This window comes from Mercenaria mercenaria, chromosome 10 (assembly GCF_021730395.1).
Source record: "Mercenaria mercenaria strain notata chromosome 10, MADL_Memer_1, whole genome shotgun sequence".
Taxonomy (NCBI): domain Eukaryota; kingdom Metazoa; phylum Mollusca; class Bivalvia; order Venerida; family Veneridae; genus Mercenaria; species Mercenaria mercenaria.
The window spans coordinates 58,170,619-58,192,490 of NC_069370.1; the positions used below are offsets into that span (position 1 = coordinate 58,170,619).

The following is a 21,872-nucleotide window of genomic DNA, read 5'->3' on the forward strand; positions in this document are numbered from 1 at the left end:
TTATATGAAAGTCAGAAAATTTGAATTAATTTGCATTGTAAAAATCATCACAAATGTTTTCTGTCTTCTTTTCCTCAGACCGTGGAACTTACAGGCAACATTTAAAGCGCCACCTAGGAGAGAAGAAGCATGTTTGTGAGCATTGTGGGAAATCATTTGTTATAACGTCTGACCTCAAGAAGCATATTCGAACACACACTGGTGAAAAGCCATACAGATGTTCCATATGTGATCAACAGTTCAGCGATGGAAGTAGCCTTGTACGTCATGAGAAAATGCACGCAGCAAAATTTAGGTACGAGTGCAATGCTTGTCGACGACAATATTCTAGGAAGGATTTGTGTAAGAAACATATCAATAAAGCTCATACAGACAAAGGAGAGGTTGAAATAAATGAAATCAGCATCATTGAAGATATAAAACAAGTAGCTAGAGACATAAAAACAGGCAGTAAAAGCAATGACATGAACAATATGCAGAAAGTGGTGCGGAAAAGTTCAAACAGAGAATCAGTGCCAAACACTAGAGTAAAAAAGTTGAAAAAATCATGGCAAAATTTGACAGAAGAAGCATCTAAAAGGTACAAAGAACAGACAATTCAAAACATACCAGGCACTAGTCAGTATAGAGAGTACACCCATCCAGTTGTTCCGACATACAATATTATAGATTACCAGTCGATACCAACATATTACGGAAATATTAACCAGAAGTTCCCAGACCAGCAGAAACCTCTGCGACCTAGCCATAGCGATCAGGAAATGATAACCCCACAAGGACCGCTTGTGTTTCAGTCTTATATAAGAAATCTTGCAGATTCTGACATTTAAATATAGATCACATTACTCTTGGTTATAGTGATTTAAATAATTAACCTTTAGCCTGTTGGTAGCAAGTGATTCTGCCTTTGTGACCAGTGCAGATCAAAATCAGCCTGCACATCCATGCAGGCTGATCTTGGTCTGCACTTGTCGCTATTGAGTCAGTAAATTTTCAATGAACATCCCTTTAATAATAAACTGTACTGCCCATATTAAATGATGAACCAGGCCATTTTAGAAATTTAGCAGGGTAAAGGTGAAGGAGGATGTATTTAAAAGATTTATTTTAACTTCTTTTTTTCTGTTTGTTACGTTAAAAGATTGTTGAAATATTTATGTCTAGGATTTGTTTTTGTTTTTGAGACGGTTAAGAAACATTTGCATGTCAAAAATCATAATTAGATAAAACTTGTTGCGATAACGTACTGTCAATAAAATTGAAGGAGACAACTCACAGAGGTCTTATCAGATCTCTTGCCCTGAGCACAATGGATTTAAGTTCATCTGTGTCTGATTAATTTATATGTTGTTTCTCGTGCTAAGTTTATGAAATTTGTCAAATTTTGTAGCATACCCTTCGAAAATTTGGCACTATTAGAACAAGAAATGCTATATTTCATGTCGTCTGCACTCACAAAGCATATTTACATGTCGGGGGGAAGTCGAAAGTGGCGTGATGCGCATGCGCAGTATTTCCGTATGGTCCCGCTATTTAATCTAAAGGCCCCATGCAAATTTTAGGTAAGCAGACAAGATGTTTAGTAAACACTTAATCGGGAAATACAGATTTGATAATTTAGTGCATGATTTTAATACACCCTAAAACACATTTTCATATCAAAATATCCACATCAGTGAAATTTAAAAAGATATATTCAGGAGAGATACGATCAAATCTTCAATTCAAGAGAGGCAATTTTACAATTCTATGACTTACTGTACGACTACTTTCCCTTGGTTGAAAATAAAAGTTTAATTCAATGTTGAATGTAAACTCTATAAAGTGATACCTCGCTGTCCAGAAACATGGTACGTACTGTTTGACCTTAAAACAACGTGATTTGGTGGCCCTTCGTTCGGGCCTCGAAAAAGAACTTGACCTAATTTTAGAAGTAAACAAGTTAGCTCTTTAGTTGGGAGGAGAACCTAGCTTTGTTCAGGTGAATTTTCAACCACTAGATATAACTATTTCCAGAGTTATTGTGAAAAATATTCCAAAAGTGTCCGGTTGTAGGACGCTAGCCAGTAGTACAATATAAGATAATGACTTGAAACTTAAAATATATCTTTATCATCATCATCTGCATGTGTGGTAACAATCTCCATAACTCTGATTTGTATTTTTGACCAAATTATGCCCCATGCATACTTAAATTTTTTGACAAACTTCGTTTTCTGGACATAACTTTGGTACTATATAAGATAATGATTTGAAACTCAAAATGTATCTTTACCATCATCATCTTGGTGTATCTTCCTTTTAAAGTAGAGGTCTCTTATTGAGACATGAATTCATTTTACTGTCAAATTGCCAAATAGTGGAGCGCTCTGTCTTACGGACAGCTCTTGTTATGAAGGCATTAGCTTCTTTACAATATGGCCTTCAGTATAAAGCAACAATAAGTAAACAGAAATAATATAAATAAAATTTTCATAAAAACATCAGAATTGTTCATTATCCTCAGACAGACGTGTCCTTCATGAAATCATACTAACTGTAAAATGAAGTGGGTTTTTTTAGCTCATCTGAACTTCGTTCAGGGTGAGCTATTAGTATAGGTGGATAGTCCATTGTCTATCGTCTTGTGTCAACATTTTTACTTAAACATCTTCTCATCTGAAACTACTGGTCAGAATTACACCAAACTGGGTCAGTAGCATCCTGGCATCTTCATCAAACTTGGTCTATAGCATCATTATAGGGTCTTCTCCTAAATGGTGACTGCTATTTCTTCTCCTGCTGGATGGATTTTCAACAAACTTGGTCTGTAGTATGAGTATAATGTCCTCTCCTAATTTTATTTAAATGGGGGCTGTTGGTCCCTTTTTGGGACCACTAGAAAAATAGTGTAATCATCATCGGGTCTTATTTCAGAACGATTATTATATTTGATATTGCCCAGGCTTAAGTTACAGGATGGCAGGGCCATATAGTGTAGAGATGGTACGGTAGTGATATTTATCTGGAAAATGGGTAAACTATACACACATAGGATGAATACAGAACAACCAAAATTCACATAAAGGCTGATTTCTATTTCTATACTTTTAATATTGTATTATTAATAAATAAATAAAATACAACAATGGTTTAATTTAATGAGACTTATTACATATTATTATACCTCACATAAATGTCCAATGCAAATTTCCCATTAGTTTAACTTGAATAATATATCATATTCCCCAGTGATTTTATATCACATGCGCAAAATCGTTATTTTCAATTTCTGTGCAGGTGATATGATCCATAATTTCATATCCATGCGCAACAGCGTTATTTTGTTTTTCTGCGCATGTGATATTATTCTTTCATATCACCCGTTGACAGATTGATACTTTCGCATTGATTTTTTTCTTTTTTATGCTACGTGCAAAATATTTCGAAAACAATTTTTCATCAGATATTGAATCGAAACTACAACAATAAGTTTGGAAATGATCTAACTAAGAAAATGAGTACTCACACTTATATGTTTCATTTAGAAAAAAAAATGTTTTCGCCGTTTTTCGATTGCTACTGTTTGACGCAATGTTGAAATATTAGAATAAATATAGGGGTCAGCGATATGTAAACGTCTTGACTAAATCTATCAAAAAAAAGTCTTATTACAGCAAAGTCGCCACAAATTATGTGTGCTAATAAGTAAAGACTGTTTAATTCTGTCTTCATTATTTGGTTAGTAATTACTTTTTAATGTTAAATAAATTATTATGTTGATTTTGCAGTAAATGCTTTGAATCTTATAAGCTTTCGGTATAATAAAATAAATATTGCATTCCTGAGAAGGTGATATGAAAAATGTTCACCCCTCGAAATATGAATATAGACCTCGGCTAGCGCCTCGGTCAATATTCATATATCTCGCGGTGAACATTTTTCATATCACCCTCTCAGAAATGCAATATTTATATAATGTCACCCTTGGTATGAGCTTCCATAATGTTACTATGTTAATATAGGGGGTGTACGTACGTCTATTAAGGAAGTGTAAACTTTAAGTGGATTTTGAGTTTTTAGCAGTGATCTCGTTTTTGCGGATTTAATAACCAGAGTTTACACATACCAAATGTAAATAAATATGTTGGCGGATTAACTGTATATATAAATATGTAGTATCTTTGGCAGATGGCGGATCTTTGACCTATAACACGTGACCTAGCGTCCGTGTCTGACATGTGGAAAGCTGGTGACTGACCTGCGCTCTTACTTATAAGTACATGTATTTGGGCGTTGGAATATACAATCGATATTGTCTCGCCATCAAACTTTCAAAGGCACCCTCATCCAATTGGTGATGGTAATGGAATTGACTGACCAATCAAAACGTTTTGCTAAACTAAGAACTGTCATGGCCCTTAAATATTGAAATGCCTTTAAATGACTTCTTCTCGTGAACTAATTGATGGATCTTCATCAAACCTTGTCTGGAGCATCATTATAAGGTCCTTTACCATGTTTGTTCAATTGGGGCCTTTTAGGGGCCACTAGAGCTAAAATAGAAATACCTTTAAAGTACTTCTTCTAATGAACCACTTTTCTTCATCAAATTTGGTCTGTAGCATCATTATAAATTCTCATGTCAAATTTGTTCAAATGGGGGGCACTCGGGGGCCCTTTTAAGGGCCAATAAAGTTAAAATAGACATACCTTTAAAGTACTTCCTTCCCAGGAACCGCTTGACGGATCTTCATCAAACTTGGTCTGTAGCATCATTATAAGGTCTTATGCCAAATTTGTTTAAATCAGGGCATGTGGGCCCTTTTACGGATCATTAGAATTAGAATAGAAACCTTTGAATAATTTTTTCCTGATGGTTATGCCTTTTTAGCTCACCTGTCACAAAGTGACAAGGTGAGCTTTTGTGATCGCGCGGTGTCCGTCGTCCGTGCGTCCGTAAACTTTTGCTTGTGACCTCTCTAGAGGTCACATTTTTCATGGGATCTTTATGAAAATTGGTCAGAATGTTCATCTTGATGATATCTAGGTCAAGTTCGAAACTGGGTCACGTGCCGTCAAAAACTAGGTCAGTAGGTCTAAAAATAGAAAAACCTTGTGACCTCTCTAGAGGCCATATATTTCACAAGATCTTCATGAAAATTGGTCAGAATGTTCACCTTGATGATATCTAGGTCAAGTTCGAAACTGGGTCACGTGCCATCAAAAACTAGGTCAGTAGGTCTAAAAATAGAAAAACCTTGTGACCTCTCATATATTTCACAAGATCTTCATGAAAATTGGTCAGAACGTTCACCTTGATGATATGTAGGTCAAGTTCGAAACTGGGTCACATGCCTTCAAAATCTAGGTCAGTAGGTCAAATAATAGAAAAACCTTGTGACCTCTCTAAAGGCCATATTTTTCATGGGATCTGTATGAAAGTTGGTCTGAATGTTCATCTTGATGATATCTAGGTCAAGTTCGAAACTGGGTCAACTGCGGTCAAAAACTAGGTCAGTAGGTCTAAAAATAGAAAAACCTTGTGACCTCTCTAGAGGCCATATATTTTATGAGATCTTTATGAAAATTGGTCAGAATGTTCACCTTGATAATATCTAAGTCGAGTTTGAAACTGGGTCACGTGCCATCAAAAACTAGGTCAGTAGGTCAAATAATAGAAAAACCTTGTGACCTCTCTAGAGGCCATATTTTTCATGGGATCTGTATGAAAATTGGTCAGAATGTTCACCTTGATGATATCTAGGTCAAGTTCGAAAGTGGGTCACGTGCCATCAAAAACTAGGTCAGTAGGTCAAATAATAGAAAAACCTTGTGACCTCTCTAAAGGCCATATTTTTCATTGGATCTATTTGAAAATTGGTCTGAATGTTCATCTTGATGATATCTAGGTCACTTTCGAAAAAGGGTCAACTGCGATCAAAAACTAGGTCAGTAGGTCTAAAAATAGAAAAACCTTGTGACCTCTCTAGAGGCCATACTTGTGAATGGATCTCCATAAAAATTGGTCAGAATGTTCACCTTGATGAGATCTTAGTCAAGTTTGAAACTGGGTCACGTGCCATAAAAAACTAGGTCAGTAGGTCAAATAATAAAAAACCTCGTGACCTCTCTAGAGGCCATACTTTTCATGGGATCTATATGAAAGTTGGTCTGAATGTTCATCTTGATGATATCTAGGTCAGGTTTGAAACTGGGTCAACTGCGGTCAAAAACTAGGTCAGTAGGTCTAAAATTATTAAAATATTTTGACCTCTCTAGAGGCCATATTTTTCAATGGATCTTTATGAAAATTGATCTGAATGTTCACCTTGATGATATCTAGGTCAGTTTCGAAACTGGGTCATGTGCGGTCAAAAACTAGGCCAGTAGATATAAAAATAGAAAAACCTTGTGACCTCTCTAGAGGCCATATTTTTCATGAGATCTTCATGAAAATTAGTGAGAATGTTCACCTTGATGATATCTAGGTAAAGTTCAAAACAGGGTCACGTACCTTCGAAAACTAGGTCAATAGGTCAAATAATAGAAAAATCTTGTGACCTCTCTAGAGACCATATTTCTCAATGGATCTTCATGAAAATTGGTCAGAATTTTTATCTTGATAATATCTAGGTCAAGTTCAAAACTGGGTCACATGAGCTCAAAAACTAGGTCACTATATCAAATAATAGAAAAAACGACGTCATACTCAAAACTGGGTCATGTGGGAAGAGGTGAGCGATTCAGGACCATCATGGTCCTCTTGTTAGTGCATGACAGCAAAATATAGAAAAAAAACTTAAAATAACTTTTGTTTAAATGAACAGCTTAAAGGATTTTCACCAAACCAAGTTTGAAGCAAAGTCAGATGGTTAAGGTTTTTTTTTTTCAGGTGAACGACTTAGGCCCATTTGGGTATCTTGTTTAATATTTCTTTTAAAGACATATATAAATAAGATTTTTTAATATATGTGGGTAAAGCATTCTAGACTTGCATAGCAGAATACAGGAGTGTACTTAAGACATATTTCATATTTGGTTTTACATGTACATGTATCAATATGTTCTTTTCTGAACTGCTCTAAGCACATTTGATGCATTTTTAAAAACACTATGGAATTCTAGATATAAGAGTGAATCCTTTAATAGCATTAATGCTGCATTAATTTTTGCAGCTCTTTTCTGTAATTTATTCAATTTTCCAACTTCCTTTTTGTTGCAATTACTCCAGAAAGCTCTTAAACCCATGAAGGTATAGCATAGTGTTTTGGCTCATGCAGTGAGGTGACATCAGTTCTCAGTGAGTGCGATTTTAAGCTTTAGCTTGCTGCCGGCAATTGATTCTGCCTTTGCGACCAGTGCAGTCCAAGATCAGCCTGATCATCATCAGGTCTGCACTGTTCGCTATTCATGTCTGCATCACAGATATTTCACATGCAAGCAAGTCTTAGAAACTGTAAGGCCCAAAGTTAGCCTCACATAACTCTGGTTTTCTTTTTTTAGCTCACCTAAGCACAAAGTGCTCGGGATGAGCTATTGTAATCACTCACACTCGCGTCCATCCGTCCGTTCACACTTTACTTCAAACTACGTCTCCCCTGAATCCATATGATGGGAGCTGACCAAAAGAAAAGATCATAAAAGTAATAATGCTTTCAATGCTTTATTGAATATATGTATTTACATGTATATTCAAATTGTTATTTCGGGCCATTCTGTCCGGATAGTTGTTCATTTCCTGAAATAAAGAAAAAAATAGTTGGGACAAAAATAAATAGATTTATTATTCATTAATCTACATATAATTCTTTAACTAGATATGACATCAAAGTGGTTACGGTCACTTGCCCCTCACTGATGCGGGTTCTAGCCTCTAGGTTATTGGTTCTACCCAGGTGCCGTCCGTGATATGATAATGCACGAAGGGGTACAGGGGGTCTTCCCTACCATCTAAGGTAGATACTCATCATATGGCGTGGGACATTAAACCCAACAAAGAAAACATTTTAATAGCATCCAAAATAAACATTCAGCTTTCATACCGATCGAGCTAAAATCAACTGATACATAAATAAACTAAGAGCATCAAGATCTCTTTAATAGATCAAATTCTACCGAAATCTTATCTTTCGTGTGAAAACAGTTGAGACAGTGTCCTTTTTAAATGTTAATATGAATTTAACACGAACTATTTTTTGAAGTTTTTCTTGTGTGAAAGTGGCAGCGAGTGTACGTTAGTTTTGAAAGGTGTTATTAGAAGTATACACAGTGTTTCGAAAATGACACACGAAATCAGCATTTAGATCTACCATTGTTTAAAGACATTTAATACCAGCTTGGCGGTTCTTCCTTTGAAATTTCTCGGTATCAGATCTGTATACATAGAAGAACAAGAGTGCAAGAATGTCACAATATACGCCCGTCACAGCAAATTTCTTTACTCTAGCACCTGTATTTGCAAATGGAATTTTAATTTTGTGGTTGTTTAGTAATAACTAAGTGTTTTGTTTTTCTAAGTCCACAAAAAAACTCCTTACCAGGTGGTCTTGGTTTTTCCCTACGGTCAATTATAAAAAAGTTACAATATAAGTTATTTATAGTAACAACTAAGGGAAGTTAATCTTAAAAAAAAAAATAAAAAAAAATAAAAAAAAAAAAATTGTAAGTCCTCACAAAAATCTTTACCAGGTAGAGACTGGTCAAAATACACCTCAAAATTGGATGTAGCATGCATGTTGTACTACAGAAAAGTGGTCTCGATTTTTCCCTACGACTAGTAATGAAAAAGTTACAATATAAGCTATTTATAGTAACAACAAAGGGAAGTAATTCGAAAGAAGGGAACTGCGCATGACACTTCGTCTCATGATGGTGTATAATTGTGTCAAGTTACATCAAAATCCCTCCATGCATGAAGAAGAAATGCTTCGGACAAAGTCATTCTTGTATCTGACCTTTGGCCTCTAAGTGTGACCTTGACCTTAGACCTAGGGACCTGGTTCTTGCGCATGACACTACGTCTCGTGGTGGTGAACATTTGTGCCAAGTTATATCAAAATCCCTCTATGCATGAAGAAGAAATGCTCCGGACAAGGTTTTCATTCTTGTATCCTTTGACCTCTAAGTGTGACCTTGACCTTAGACCTAGAGACCTGGTTCTTGCGCATGACACTCCGCCTCATGGTGGTGAACATTTGTGCCAAGTTATATCAAAATCCCTCTATGCATGAAGAAGAAATGCTCCGGACAAAGTTTTCATTCTTGTATCCTTTGACCTCTAAGTGTGACCTTGACCTTAGACCTAGGGACCTGGTTCTTGCGCATGACACTCCGTCTCATGATGATGAACAATTGTGCCAACTTTCATCAAAATCCCTCTATGCATGAAGAAGATATGGTCCGGACAAAGTCATTCTTGAATTTGACCTTTGACCTCTAAGTGTGACCTTGACCTTAGACCTAGGGACCTGGTTCTTGCGCATGACACTCCGTCTCATGATGGTGAACAACTGTGCCAAGTTTCATCAAAATCCCTTCATGCATGTAGAAGATATGCTCCGGACAAGGTCTGTGGACGCCGCCCGCCCGCCCGCCCGCCCGCCCGCCAGGGGCGTTCCCATAATACGTCCCGTTTTTCAAACGGGCGTATAAAAACAATTGTCATTGTGTAACGAGCTCTAAATATGTAAATATATATCGTCATTAACTGCGTCATAAATATGTATATGAAGTATAGAACTACAAACATACCATGTACAACATTTGATTTCACCCCGCCAGTACATCTTGACACTGAAGACTTCCAGTCACACACAGGCAGGCTTTTGGTCCCGTTGGAGATGGCAACGCCAGTACCTCATCTAAATAACATAATAGCAGTTAGCTTAACGGACGGACTCCGGACGGTGAGCGATCACAATAGCTCACCCTGAGCCTTTGGCTCAGGTGAGCTAAAAACAGATGATATACTTTTATTTATAATTCATCTGAGCTACGGTTCGTTTATTTACGAAACTAGCTAGCATTAATTATAATTTTTACATATCACATCAAATTTGTTATCCTATGCAGAAATAAAAACAAATCATCTTTGCAACTGTCTTACATTCTGTTCACTTCCATTCTTAGAAAAATGAGATCTAACTAAGTTTCATTAGGAATGTAATTGTTCTTTGCATGTTTACGTGTTCAACGATATGAGCCGCACCATGAGAAAACCAACATAGTGCGTTTGCGACCAGCATGGATCCAGACCAGCCTGCGCATCCGCGCAGTCTGGTTAGGATCCATGCAGTTCGCTTTCAAAGCCTATTGCAATTAGAGAAACCGTTAGCGAACAGCATGGATCCTGGATCCATGCTGGTCGCAAATGCACTGTTGGTTTTCTCATGGCGCGACTCATATGTCAGTATTTACATACCTTTTCCGTCTAGTCCACCATCTTTACCATCTACAAGTATAAAGTAGCATTTATTAGATCTCTTAATGGTTCTGTGTATTTAGTCACAATATTGTAAATGCTTTAAAATGAAATATTAGTTTATTTATTTTGTTGGGTTTAACGTCGCATCGACACAATTATAGGTCATATGGCAGGTCATATGGCGACTTTCCAGCTTTTATGGTGGAAGAAGACCCCGGGTGCTCCTCCGTGCATTATTTCATCACGAGCGGGCACCTGGGTAGAACCACCCAGCTGGATGGCTTCCTCTGAAAATGGAATAAGACTATGTATTAAGAAGATATATAATTTCCATTTTCAGTTCTAACACGTCATCAAATATTATAAACTTTAAATCTAATCTACATCCATGACGACATCCAACAAATGCGCGCTATTATGACGTGTAATACTTCTGACCGACAACCTTATAACACACAATTTTCTGTACTCTTTGTTTACTCTGTCGTCTTTGTTTACTAGGAAAACAAATCGTGATAATTTGATAAAAGACATTGTGTCTGAAATCATTCGTCCTCCACCTCTAAATTCATGTAGGGAAGTTGGCAGTTACTTGCGGAGAACAGGTTTGTACTGGTACAGAAATCTGGTACACTGGTTAGGTTAACTGCCCGCCGATACAGAATTCCCATCGTCTTCATTACTTAAATGTATCGACTACATTTTAAAAGATAATCCTTTTCACTGTAAACTTTATATTGATTGATAGCAATAACAAGGATGCCCACGGGCAGAATGTCGAGCCTGCCAGCTGTCAAGTGTGACCTTGACCTTAGACCTAGGGACCTGGTTCTTGCGCATGACACTCCGTCTCATAATGGTGAACATTCATGCCAAGTTACATCAAACTCCCACCATGCATGAAGAAGAAATGCTCCGGACAAACTTCAATTTGATATTTGACCCCCAACTGTGACCTTGACCTTTGAGATAGGAACATGGGGTTTGCGCATGACGCGCCTTCTCGTTGAGGTAAACATTCATGCCAAATATAAACAAGATTGATCCATGCATGTCAAAGTTACGGTCCGAACAAAATCGGACGGACGCATGGACGGACGGACATACACCGACCCGCCAAAAGTGACGACTATGTCGAGCTCACCGCAAGCGGGTTCGGCAAAAACGAATGGGTACTATTTTATTAAGAATCTATGAGATCGCCCAACTACAGGATTCCATCAATACTGTGTCAAGCTTCTGCTTTTTCGGTTATAATTATCATGAGATACTTGTATATTTAGCTTGAAATTTAAATGAATACGTACATTTTGCTTAAATTTTTATTTTCCACATTGTAATTACGACAAAATAATGAGATGACTACTGTCTCTGGGGTTGCATGCATTTCTATATTTCATTTCTCGTTTTGCTGGGCTCAATCCAGTCAGCCCAACCCAGACTATCATGACAAATGTCCAGACCCAGGCGAACCCCCGCCCCCCCAGTCAGCCCAAACCCAGACTATCACGACAAATGTCCAGACCAAGGCGCACCCCCGCCCCCCATTCCATGCCATGAATATCCTACCACTTTAGATTTCATACAGTTTGCTGGGTTTTAGTGATGAATATAGCCAGTCTATCCCTCTGATCCATGACATTCCGTGCAAAGCATGGTTGCAAATTCATTCCGTGCAAAGCATAATTGTAAATTATCTAAATACATGTACACTGCTAACTTGCGTACAAATTAAACCAACTATCAGACAAATCGAGTCTGCAATATTTACTATTTGTTTTGTCCTCATTGCTTCTGAGGGATCTATTTTCAGATTTTGTTAGGGCCTAATATATTATGTTGTTATTAAGTGATTAAGTATATATCACATGATATCTATTTCAAAAAAAAAAAATAAATAAAACAAAAACATTAGATAATTTTAGGATTTTATTTAATGATAACATCCTTACATCATTTAAAGATGTTTCAGCAAATAACCTTTTTATTTACACTACCGTATGTTCTTTGATTTTAATGCCGACCGTAACTTTGTAAATTCTTGTCCGGGCTGTAATTCTGTCATCCATGAAGGAATTTTGAAATAGTTTGGCATAAATATATTAACCTTTATGAGACGACGTTTCATGTGTAACACTCAGACCCCTTTCTACACTGTCAAGGTCACACTTAGAAGTCAAACAGTCTGTTTTGTGTCCGGATCGTAACTTTGCCATTCATCAAGAGGTTTTAAAAGTACTTAGCATAAATGTTTATCAAAATGAGAACCCTAGCTCCAAGGTCAAGGTGTTAACAGGGTTATTTTTGTGTACGATCCATATTTCTGCTATCCATGGAGAGATTTTGAAATATCTTGGCATAAATGGTAACTATAATCAGACAATGTGTCACACGCAAGACCCAGATCCCTTGCTCAAAGGTCAGTGTCATATTTAGAAGTCATATCATAATAGATCTTTACGTGTCCGATATATAACTCTGTTATCCATGAGGGGGTTTTGAAACAACTTGGCATAAATGTTTACCATAAGGAGGCAATGTGTTACGCGCAAGACCCAGACCCCTAGCTCCAAGATCAAGTTTACACTTAGAAGTCAAGTGAAAGGTTAAGAGGGTCTGTCGTAACTCTGTCATTAATCATGTTACAATCTAAATATTTTAAGATTTTGTACCAATTGCAAATTAGCTCAGTGGTAAAGCATACAGTCCATGTTAAACAGATCTTTTACCGTGTGGGTTCGAATCTCACCATCGACATTATTTTTTTTTCTCGTAAACATTAAGATTCCTTCACGAACTATGTGACAACACAACAGAGAAGTATCATAAGCCGATATGGCAGATCAGAAAAGTTTACCATTATATCAAAGATGATATTGACTAAATACATGCATTTAAGCCATGCAAATAATAAACATACTGTTGTTTTATATAAAGGCATACATACAAATACAAACCACCAAAGAAAGAAACAAAAATATGGAATGAAAATGAAAACATTAAAAATATTCCCCGATAACGAGAAAACTTGTCGTGCATAACAACCAGACCGCTAGCTCCACGATCGCTGTCACATTTAGAGGTTAACGGTTTACATGGTGTGTTTTCTTGTCAGTTTCTTGTCAGTTCCATACCTATTCCGTCGGTGAAGACATTTTAAAATTACATGGCATAAACGTTCCCTATATTAAAATAAGGTGTCAGACGCAAGTCCAAAATCTCTAGTTTCAAAGTCAAAGTCAAACTTAGATTAAAAAGCTAACATTTATGTTTCTTGTCCAGTCAATAACTCTGCCATCATCAAACATTACTTGTCACAATTTTCCCTATGATGAGTTAGTGTGTCATGTTCAAGACCCAGTCCCTAGCTCTAACGTCAAGGTTACCTTCGGAGAAATTTTTTCTCTTGTCGAAAAGTTAGTCATAACTTAACTATTCTGGCATATTTTGCGCATCGAACTGTAGCATTCTTGGACAAACCTCGGGGGTGTTTGTCACTAATAGTGCCATCTCTTGTTTGAGCTTCAATTCTAACTTTGAGAGTTACATATATTTGTACTTATCACTTTAAAATGTCAAGGTCAGTAGTGGCTATTGTCATGTTACCTTAAAGACACACCACTAATTAACTGTAACCTTTTGTATTTCCATAATGCTGTCTGACTAAAGTACATCTCCTATTACGCTATACTTCGGATCTGAAGACGTGCTAATGATAGCCTCGTTCTGACGACCATTCCGTTAGCCAGGCAGAAGGCTTACTTACAACATTTTGTAAGAATAAAAAATCTGTAAGCGACTGGTCCCGAATTCGGGTCCCTGACAGCCTACTTACTTACAACATTTTGTAAGAATACAAAATCTATATTTAGACTGGGTTTTTGATAGTTACATTTTTATGACGTAAAGTGTCAGCCGGTTAGCTCTGTCGGTAAACCGTTAGCTCTGTCGGTAGAGCACTTGCTCTGTAAGCGACTGGTCCCGAATTCGAGTCCCTGACAACCTACACATTTTTTTCTTAATCTTTGACATTCGAACAAGTCGTCTGATTGGTTAAAAAAAAAAAATAGAATTGCGAAAATAAAAATAGCAATTCTGGAAATCAAAAATATACAGAACACGATTAAGAATGGGTCCTTCTCGGATCTTGGTTTAAAAGATCAAGTATTTCAGTCAGATTGTTCCATAATTGTAATTATACATTTTTGTATGGAGAAATGAGAAATAACAAGTGTCTAATTACAGTTTGACAGTAACAGATATAAGGCTAAGACAATGTATTACTAAATATATTATTCAATTAATGTAGTAGTATGCACGGTACTTCATGTATTAAGGTGAGTTTAGATCACACTTTGTTTCTATATACAGTGTAAGATAGTTATTATTTTATTTTTTATAAAACTATACTGAGAAGAGAATGACTGAGTAAGTTTGCAGATGAAGTTATGAAAACCGGACTGAGCTTGTCCACCTGTCATCTTGTAGAATAGTTGTATGATACCAGTATTACCAGAATTATTTGCACAAAGTTCATGTGGGAGGAAAAGTAGACCACTAGGTATTGGTGGGTCTTTAACTCTTCTAACTTGTTAAATACCGATGGATAAAAATAAATGCTAGATCCTACAATTAACGGTCAATGCAATACGTTAATGTTACACACCGATAGCCACACGAAAACTACATGCAGATATAGACTTGCCACAGTTCTCTACTGCGAAAATCTAAAGTGGTAATTTTGACTGGGAATTCACGGCATGCAGCCCAACCCAGGCTATCATGACAAATGTCCAGACCAAGGTGCACTCCGCCCCCCCCCCCCCCCAGTCAGCCCAACCCAGGCTATCATGAAAAATGTCCAGACCAAGGTGCACCCCCGCCCCCACCACTCCCTCTCCCAGACATTAAGATTACAGTCTAGATTAAACTACTGACAGGTTGGAGACTTACTCATATGACAGAATTCTACATGTCAAGAAGGGTTCGAACACGGACGTGAGGGGTAATCTCAGTTTCTCCGCCAGTGAGGTCACATAACCTTCCTTAGACTATCAAACAACTCAGCATAGTGTATTTTATAGCCTCTCTTTGTTTATCAAATTCTCACTATCTGATATATTGTCGACTCATATTTATTTTCATGTTCAAGCTAATTAAGTCCTCTTATGCCAAGTTTTAATGATATTTTTCAGTCTCTATTTTATGCATCATAAAGTCATTTTTGTTCGTTAATTTCACACGAATATGAATTATGAAGTTCGAAATCCCATCTGTATGAATGGTTTATCCCCATAATCAACAAGGTACATACTTCTTTAACTTCTACGCTTAAGTTTCTACAATTTATATATTTTGATTTATGCATTTGGCATTTTACAACGTACCACATCTTAGGCCCATACACCTGACCTCGCCATACTTGCACATACACTTGTCATTGTTTTCACTAAGGAAAGCTTCTTCAGACTGAAACACCGTGCCATTGACAACACAAGAACTCATTCCCGGACATTTAAACTCCACGCACTCGACGACTCCATCCTTACACCAGCATTCCTTGATGCCATCAGTACTGGGAAACATTTCTCCATGCTTAATCAAAGGACCGTTGACGTTACAGTTATCAGCTGAAAAAGTTATATTAAATTTCTAAACCCAGTGAAAAGAAAAGTAAGTTCATGTCACATCTTCCTCTTCCACATTTTATCATATTGATGATGTGTTGATTTCTATTTTTATGCATTTTAAAAGAAAAAAAATAGGTTAAGCGCTTGTTATCGAAGGAATAACGTATGTTTATTCTGTTGATTTGTGGTGGGGGTCGTGTTTTGGCACCAACCAATCCAATCATTTAAAAGCCCGATTGGGCGAGGATACCAATACATTGGTATCACGAGGGATTCTGTAGATGTTATAATCTGAAATAAACATGCGCTAAGCCGTTATAGCATACAACATGCGCTAAGCCGTTATAGCATACAACATGCGCTAAGCCGTTATAGCATACAACATGTAAAAAGCTAAAAATGATTATATTATCCATCAATGTCCATGAAGTGCAAGAGAATATCAGCGTTATATGATCATGTCACGTTAACGCTTTACCACGAAGCGCGCATATGCATTTTATCAACAGCGCATGCGTGCGAGGATCTTTCTGTTAACACAAGTTTACTATCCTGTTAAAGCACCACTGAAAACTTTTATGCTAAAATATAATGTATTGTGAATAAATAACGTTTCAAAGCACGTGTACATAAAATGGCATGTATTCTAGAATGAACACTCCATTACTGGTTATTTATTGACAATATCGTAATATTTAAAAAGGTCGTACCAAGGAAATAGATGATCGCAGTGATGTTATCTTTATATCTTTATTATATATATAATACATACAAAAATTGGTAAAATGATTTCGTCACTGTTATACGAATATATAACGAGATAAAATCTAGTTACAGTGTTTCATCTATATTACTGAATCTACGACAATATTAAATTTACAGATGTGTCGGATCATACCACACCTCATCAGATATATTTAATGATACTGTAGTTCAGGTTAACTTTGAATTAGACAAAGGTAATTTAAAAAAAAATAGTATCTTGTTTCCAGCAATCGTTAATATATCGTTCAAATATCGGCAAACCGATATCTGTAAATGATATAGGCAAGACATTTAGTCGATACTAACCGTTATCTATTTAAACGATATCTGACCGACATTACCAATATTGAACCATATCGGCCCCATTATTTAATGATTGCTGGATCAACAAATCGGCCTAATACAGAATGCTTGCTAGGTTACTATATTGGCCAAATACATACTGCTTGCTAGGTTACCATATCGGCCAAATACATAATGTTTGCTGGTTTACCATATCGGCCCAATACATAATGTTTGCTGGTTTAACATATCGGTCCAATACATAATGCGTGCTGGTTTACCATATCGGCCCAATACATAATGTTTGCTGGTTTAGCATATCGGCCAAATACTTAATGCTTGCCAGGTTACCATATCGGCCCAATACATAATGCTTGCTGGTTTATTATATCAGTCCAATAAATAATGCTTGCTGGGTTACTATATCGGCCCAATACATAATGCTTGCGAAGCTACCATATCGCCCCAATACATAATGCATGCTAGGTTACCATATCGGCCCAATAAATAATGCTTGTTGGTTTACCATATCGGCCCAATACTTAATGTTTGCTGCGTTACCATATCGGCCTAATACATAATGCTTGCTAGGTTACCATATAGGCCCAATACATAATGCTTGCTAGGTTACCATATCGGTCCAATACATAATGTTTGTTAGGTTACCAAATCGGTCCAACACATAATGCTTGCTAGGTTACCTTATTGGCCCAATACTTAATGCTTGTTGGTTTACCATATCGGCCCAATACATAATGTTTGCTGCGTTACTATATATCCGCCCAATACATAATGCTTGCTAGGTTACCATATCGGCCCAGTACATAATGCTTGCTAGGTTACCATATTGGCCCAATATATAATGCTTGCTAAGTAACCATATCGGTCCAATACATAATGCTTGCTAGGTTACCATATCGACCCAATACATAATGCTTGCTGGGTTAACAATACATACGACAGTTGTATCGGGTACACTCCACATATCCATACAAGCACTCGCACCTGTTACAGTCGTCTCTGTATCTGAACGTTTCCTGATGTTTGTACTTCTTACCATTGTAGTAACAGTTCGCTACAAAAAAGGTAACGTACCAAAACTTCTTTTTGGTCAATACGTCTACCATATACAACATACTGATAACAGAAACTATTTTTCCGTTTAAACAAGTTCCTTACATATGACATCTGTGACTTCTCCAACTTTGTTCTCTCTCAGCTTCTCAGGTGGGGATTTTTTTTACATATTTACTAATGAAAGAAACAACAAAACAGTTTCATTTTATCGAAGTTTGAAATAAGAAGTCTTCTAACATACTATTCCGGAACATCTATATCTTAATTAAACTTCTGTATCTTAAGCGTAACTACAGCATTTCGAAATAAATACAGTTTTTACCGTAATGAAATAAAGAGCAATAGGCTGAAAGATATATCAAAAGCTTTTATGAATGTGTTTCCTACTATGTCTTGTATAAGTAACAGATATTATCACTTACAACATTTTCTTCTTTTGCATTCGACCTTCCCGTTCTCACAAGTACATGTATCGCATTTTTCTTCACCAGGAAAAATAGATCCAGACGGGAACGATCCTACCCCTTTTACTTTGCATGCTGTGAACAAATAAGAATTCTAGTTAGTTAAGGTATTGGACCAATAACGACAATAGATAACGTTTCCTCCGTATGCGATGCCAGCAGTTTCCTTAAAATAAATATACAATGCAACTTCTCCATTATAGTAACGTTGTAGGGAAAACAGTGGAGGTGTTTATTCTGACATAGCTTATTTACTCGAGACACTGGTCTAGCTTATGAAGTATGCTCCTGTAGCTGAGAGTTGTATGATCGCATGCTCTAAACCTATGCTACACTTTTCAGTAAATAAATTCGTGTTACATTAAAACGAATGTTAAAAATTAACATACATTTGCACTTTTTAGATGAACACTTGATTTGACCGTTTATGCATGTACATCTGTTACATCCATCCGGCGAAGCGTAGGACTCTTCGCTTTCATACGTAATTCCATTGTTTACGCAATCTGCAAATAAATGAGATGGTTTCTATTATCATTTTGAACAATTTTTATCTCGACATGAAACGTTCCTATAATATGGTTACAATTGTCGGGCGTAAACTTACAATAAAGCTTTATTTAGATAATGAAAAAAATTGAACAGTATCAATAACAAATAAATGTTAAGAGTTTATTATTACTGTATAATACGTATACATCTTTATTATATACCAATAGTACTAGTCTACGATATTGTCCAGTTCATGCTTTGAGACTGGCTTATCATACATGATTTCTTGCCACAGTAAACTTTTCCTTGTCTACACCGAGACTTACATATGTCATCACTGAGCAATAAATGCCTCTGACTGGCTGATATTGACATACTATTCTGGTATATAATCATATAATCTTTATTATATCGACATCTGTTATCATTTCAGTCTGCGAAAGTGTACAATCAAAGCCTTACACTGCCGTACCTTTACACGCTACTTTGGTACAGTCAATTTTTCCATGGATACAGTGGCTCCCGTTACATCTTTCATCCCTCCAAACCAAGAAAATGTTCAAATAAATAGTGAGTGGCTAACCTAGTCGTTCCTTGCCTGCACCAGTCTACGATACTGCACAATTAATATTTTTGACTTGCTTGCCTATCTATACTACATAGGCAATTCTACTCTTCGGAATTCCGTATCTCGGCACTTTATTCACACTATCCTACGATACTATACACTTCTTGGACAATCTTATCGTTAAAAGCTTCATTTGGTACAATCAGATCTTCCTTGGCTACACCAGCTATTGTTACCCGACGATACTGTAAAATTTATGTCCTTGATTATCTTACCTTTACATACGTCCCTGGTACAGTCAACGCTTCCGTCTGTGCACCGACACGTGTTACATCCGTCGTCACTGTTAAACGTTTCTCCATCAGTGTAAGTCAGTCCATTGTAATCACAGGAATCCCCGCTAGATTCTTAATGAAGAAATAATTTTCCCTGATAATAAAAAAATACTTCTTCCCGATTAATTAAGTAGAAATGGCTATTTTTGGTACATTACTTCAGAGCTGACAACAAATTCTGAATATTATTTTCCAAACAGTTGCCCCTTACCGCCGAAGGTTCGAAACCACACTTGGGGTTACAAACTTCTCTCATGTGAGGAAGCCCGGAAGGTAACTGGTTCTGCCCACGTCCTTTTCTGAAATGATGCCCGGAGGAATGAGGGGGTGCACCTGGGGTCTTCCTCCAACATCAAAAGCTGGAAAGTCGCAATATGGCGTGTAATTGTGTCGGCGTGACGTTATACCAAACGAAACAAGAAGTACTTTGTACGCTTTCATATGCAGTGATACGTGCTATGGTTTATATGAATTCAAGAAATCAACGTGCATAAGATTGAAAAACCTGTAGGTTAATGTGGTCCAACTGTAGAATGGTTAGAGACATTACCTGATGCGCACAATGGTCAACATAGATCCTTCTGGGTTATCTTATTTTCACAATCTAGTTTCTTACATTTTATACTGTCGCATAAATCTTTACCTTAAAACAAAAAGATAATAAATCTCTTAACAACAACTCATAACAGATTTTCAAATTCATTTGGCAATATAGAGGCAAAATAAGTAAATGGATTTGGCGGAACCTTACTAAACGTATTGGACATTTTCAAACAGGTACAAAATGCGGCATGTCTCCGAAGTTTTGTTCATTTTATTGGAATTTGTTTAAAAATCAAAACACTTTCATTTATAAGTCGCTGCACGAGTTCTGCAGCGGAAATGTTACATAACTTAAAGAGTGCAGTATTAATCCGCTAAGGAACGAGTGCTTATTTCTCCATGCAAATTTATTACATACGTATCTACACATATTGATATCGGTGTAAAATTATTATGAATTTGTCCAGTCGCCTAAAAAAATGGACAACACTGGCGTAAATAAAAAAGATAACGGAACGACACACATTAAAATGACGTCACGAACCCGATTTCTGGTTCTGTTTTAACTTTATGGACTGGAAAAACAAGTATGTAGTAAAAACCATTTTAAACAGATGTATGTACTAGCATATACTTGGGTACGCAAGAACAGTAAGAGAGTAACAGTCGTCAAGATACTAAGAAGCTGCCTCAGAAGACATCAAGTAGACAACTAGTACAACTTCAAAAAGAACCTTTTTATATAACGTCTCACATATATAGAAATAGTCATAACAGGTACTTACATTTCTTGTTGGTTTTGCATTTGATATCTCCATCCTTACACTTACATTTTCTACAATTGCCGCCTTCTTTAAAACTTTTTCCATTTTTGTAAGTTTTTCCATTATACTCACATTCACCTGGTCATGAAATTTTATGGAAATATTTATTTATTAATGTTTTCATAGACGGCCCTAAGGACACAGATAAAATGAGTAAATGCATGTTTTATTTAATAGGGCAACACACTGACTGTACGGAATATATGAAATATTGGTACATGTGTAAAACATTGGCATTCGGCACTTTTGTTTGGTCAATAATGATGCTATAGATAATAAAAAAAAAACGATCAATATATATTCCAGGACCTAAAAATAAATTCGGCACCAATTTACTACATATTAATGCTATTATTAGGTCCTAGACTGTCGATTGATGATTTTTTATATCATGTATTATAGCATCATTATTGACCAAATAAATCATTTAATTCGTTAATTTGTAAAAGAAAAAATGTTAGTATTTGCCGTTTCGCCTTTATTTAGT

The 21,872-nt window shown here is 36.5% G+C and overlaps 2 protein-coding genes and 1 long non-coding RNA gene across 3 annotated transcripts in view; 1 reads left to right on the forward strand and 2 right to left on the reverse strand.

Annotated features, from left to right (window-relative positions):
* Positions 1–5,752, forward strand: part of LOC123561440 (uncharacterized) — a 35,790-nt gene extending 30,038 nt beyond the window's left edge. The window contains exon 4 of the mRNA XM_053553178.1: positions 79–5,752. Within this exon, the coding sequence (XP_053409153.1) occupies positions 79–830 (752 nt within the window). The 3' untranslated portion in view covers positions 831–5,752. The remainder of the gene's footprint in view (positions 1–78) is intronic.
* A 1,877-nt stretch (positions 5,753–7,629) lies between these two features.
* LOC123560272 (uncharacterized) lies at positions 7,630–9,863 on the reverse strand. Its single transcript, XR_006688162.2, has 2 exons — positions 9,733–9,863; positions 7,630–7,720 (listed from the first exon to the last, which is right to left on the reverse strand). It is a non-coding gene; the product is annotated as an uncharacterized LOC123560272 (long non-coding RNA).
* Positions 9,864–10,040: 177 nt separating this feature from the next.
* LOC128546422 (kielin/chordin-like protein) lies at positions 10,041–21,448 on the reverse strand. Its single transcript, XM_053516932.1, has 9 exons — positions 21,347–21,448; positions 21,106–21,136; positions 19,959–20,090; positions 19,013–19,129; positions 18,582–18,698; positions 18,041–18,157; positions 15,793–16,035; positions 10,403–10,432; positions 10,041–10,045 (listed from the first exon to the last, which is right to left on the reverse strand). The coding sequence occupies exons 1-9, from the start codon at positions 21,446–21,448 to the stop codon at positions 10,041–10,043; spliced, it is 894 nt and encodes a 297-aa protein (XP_053372907.1).
* Positions 21,449–21,872: the final 424 nt, after the last annotated feature.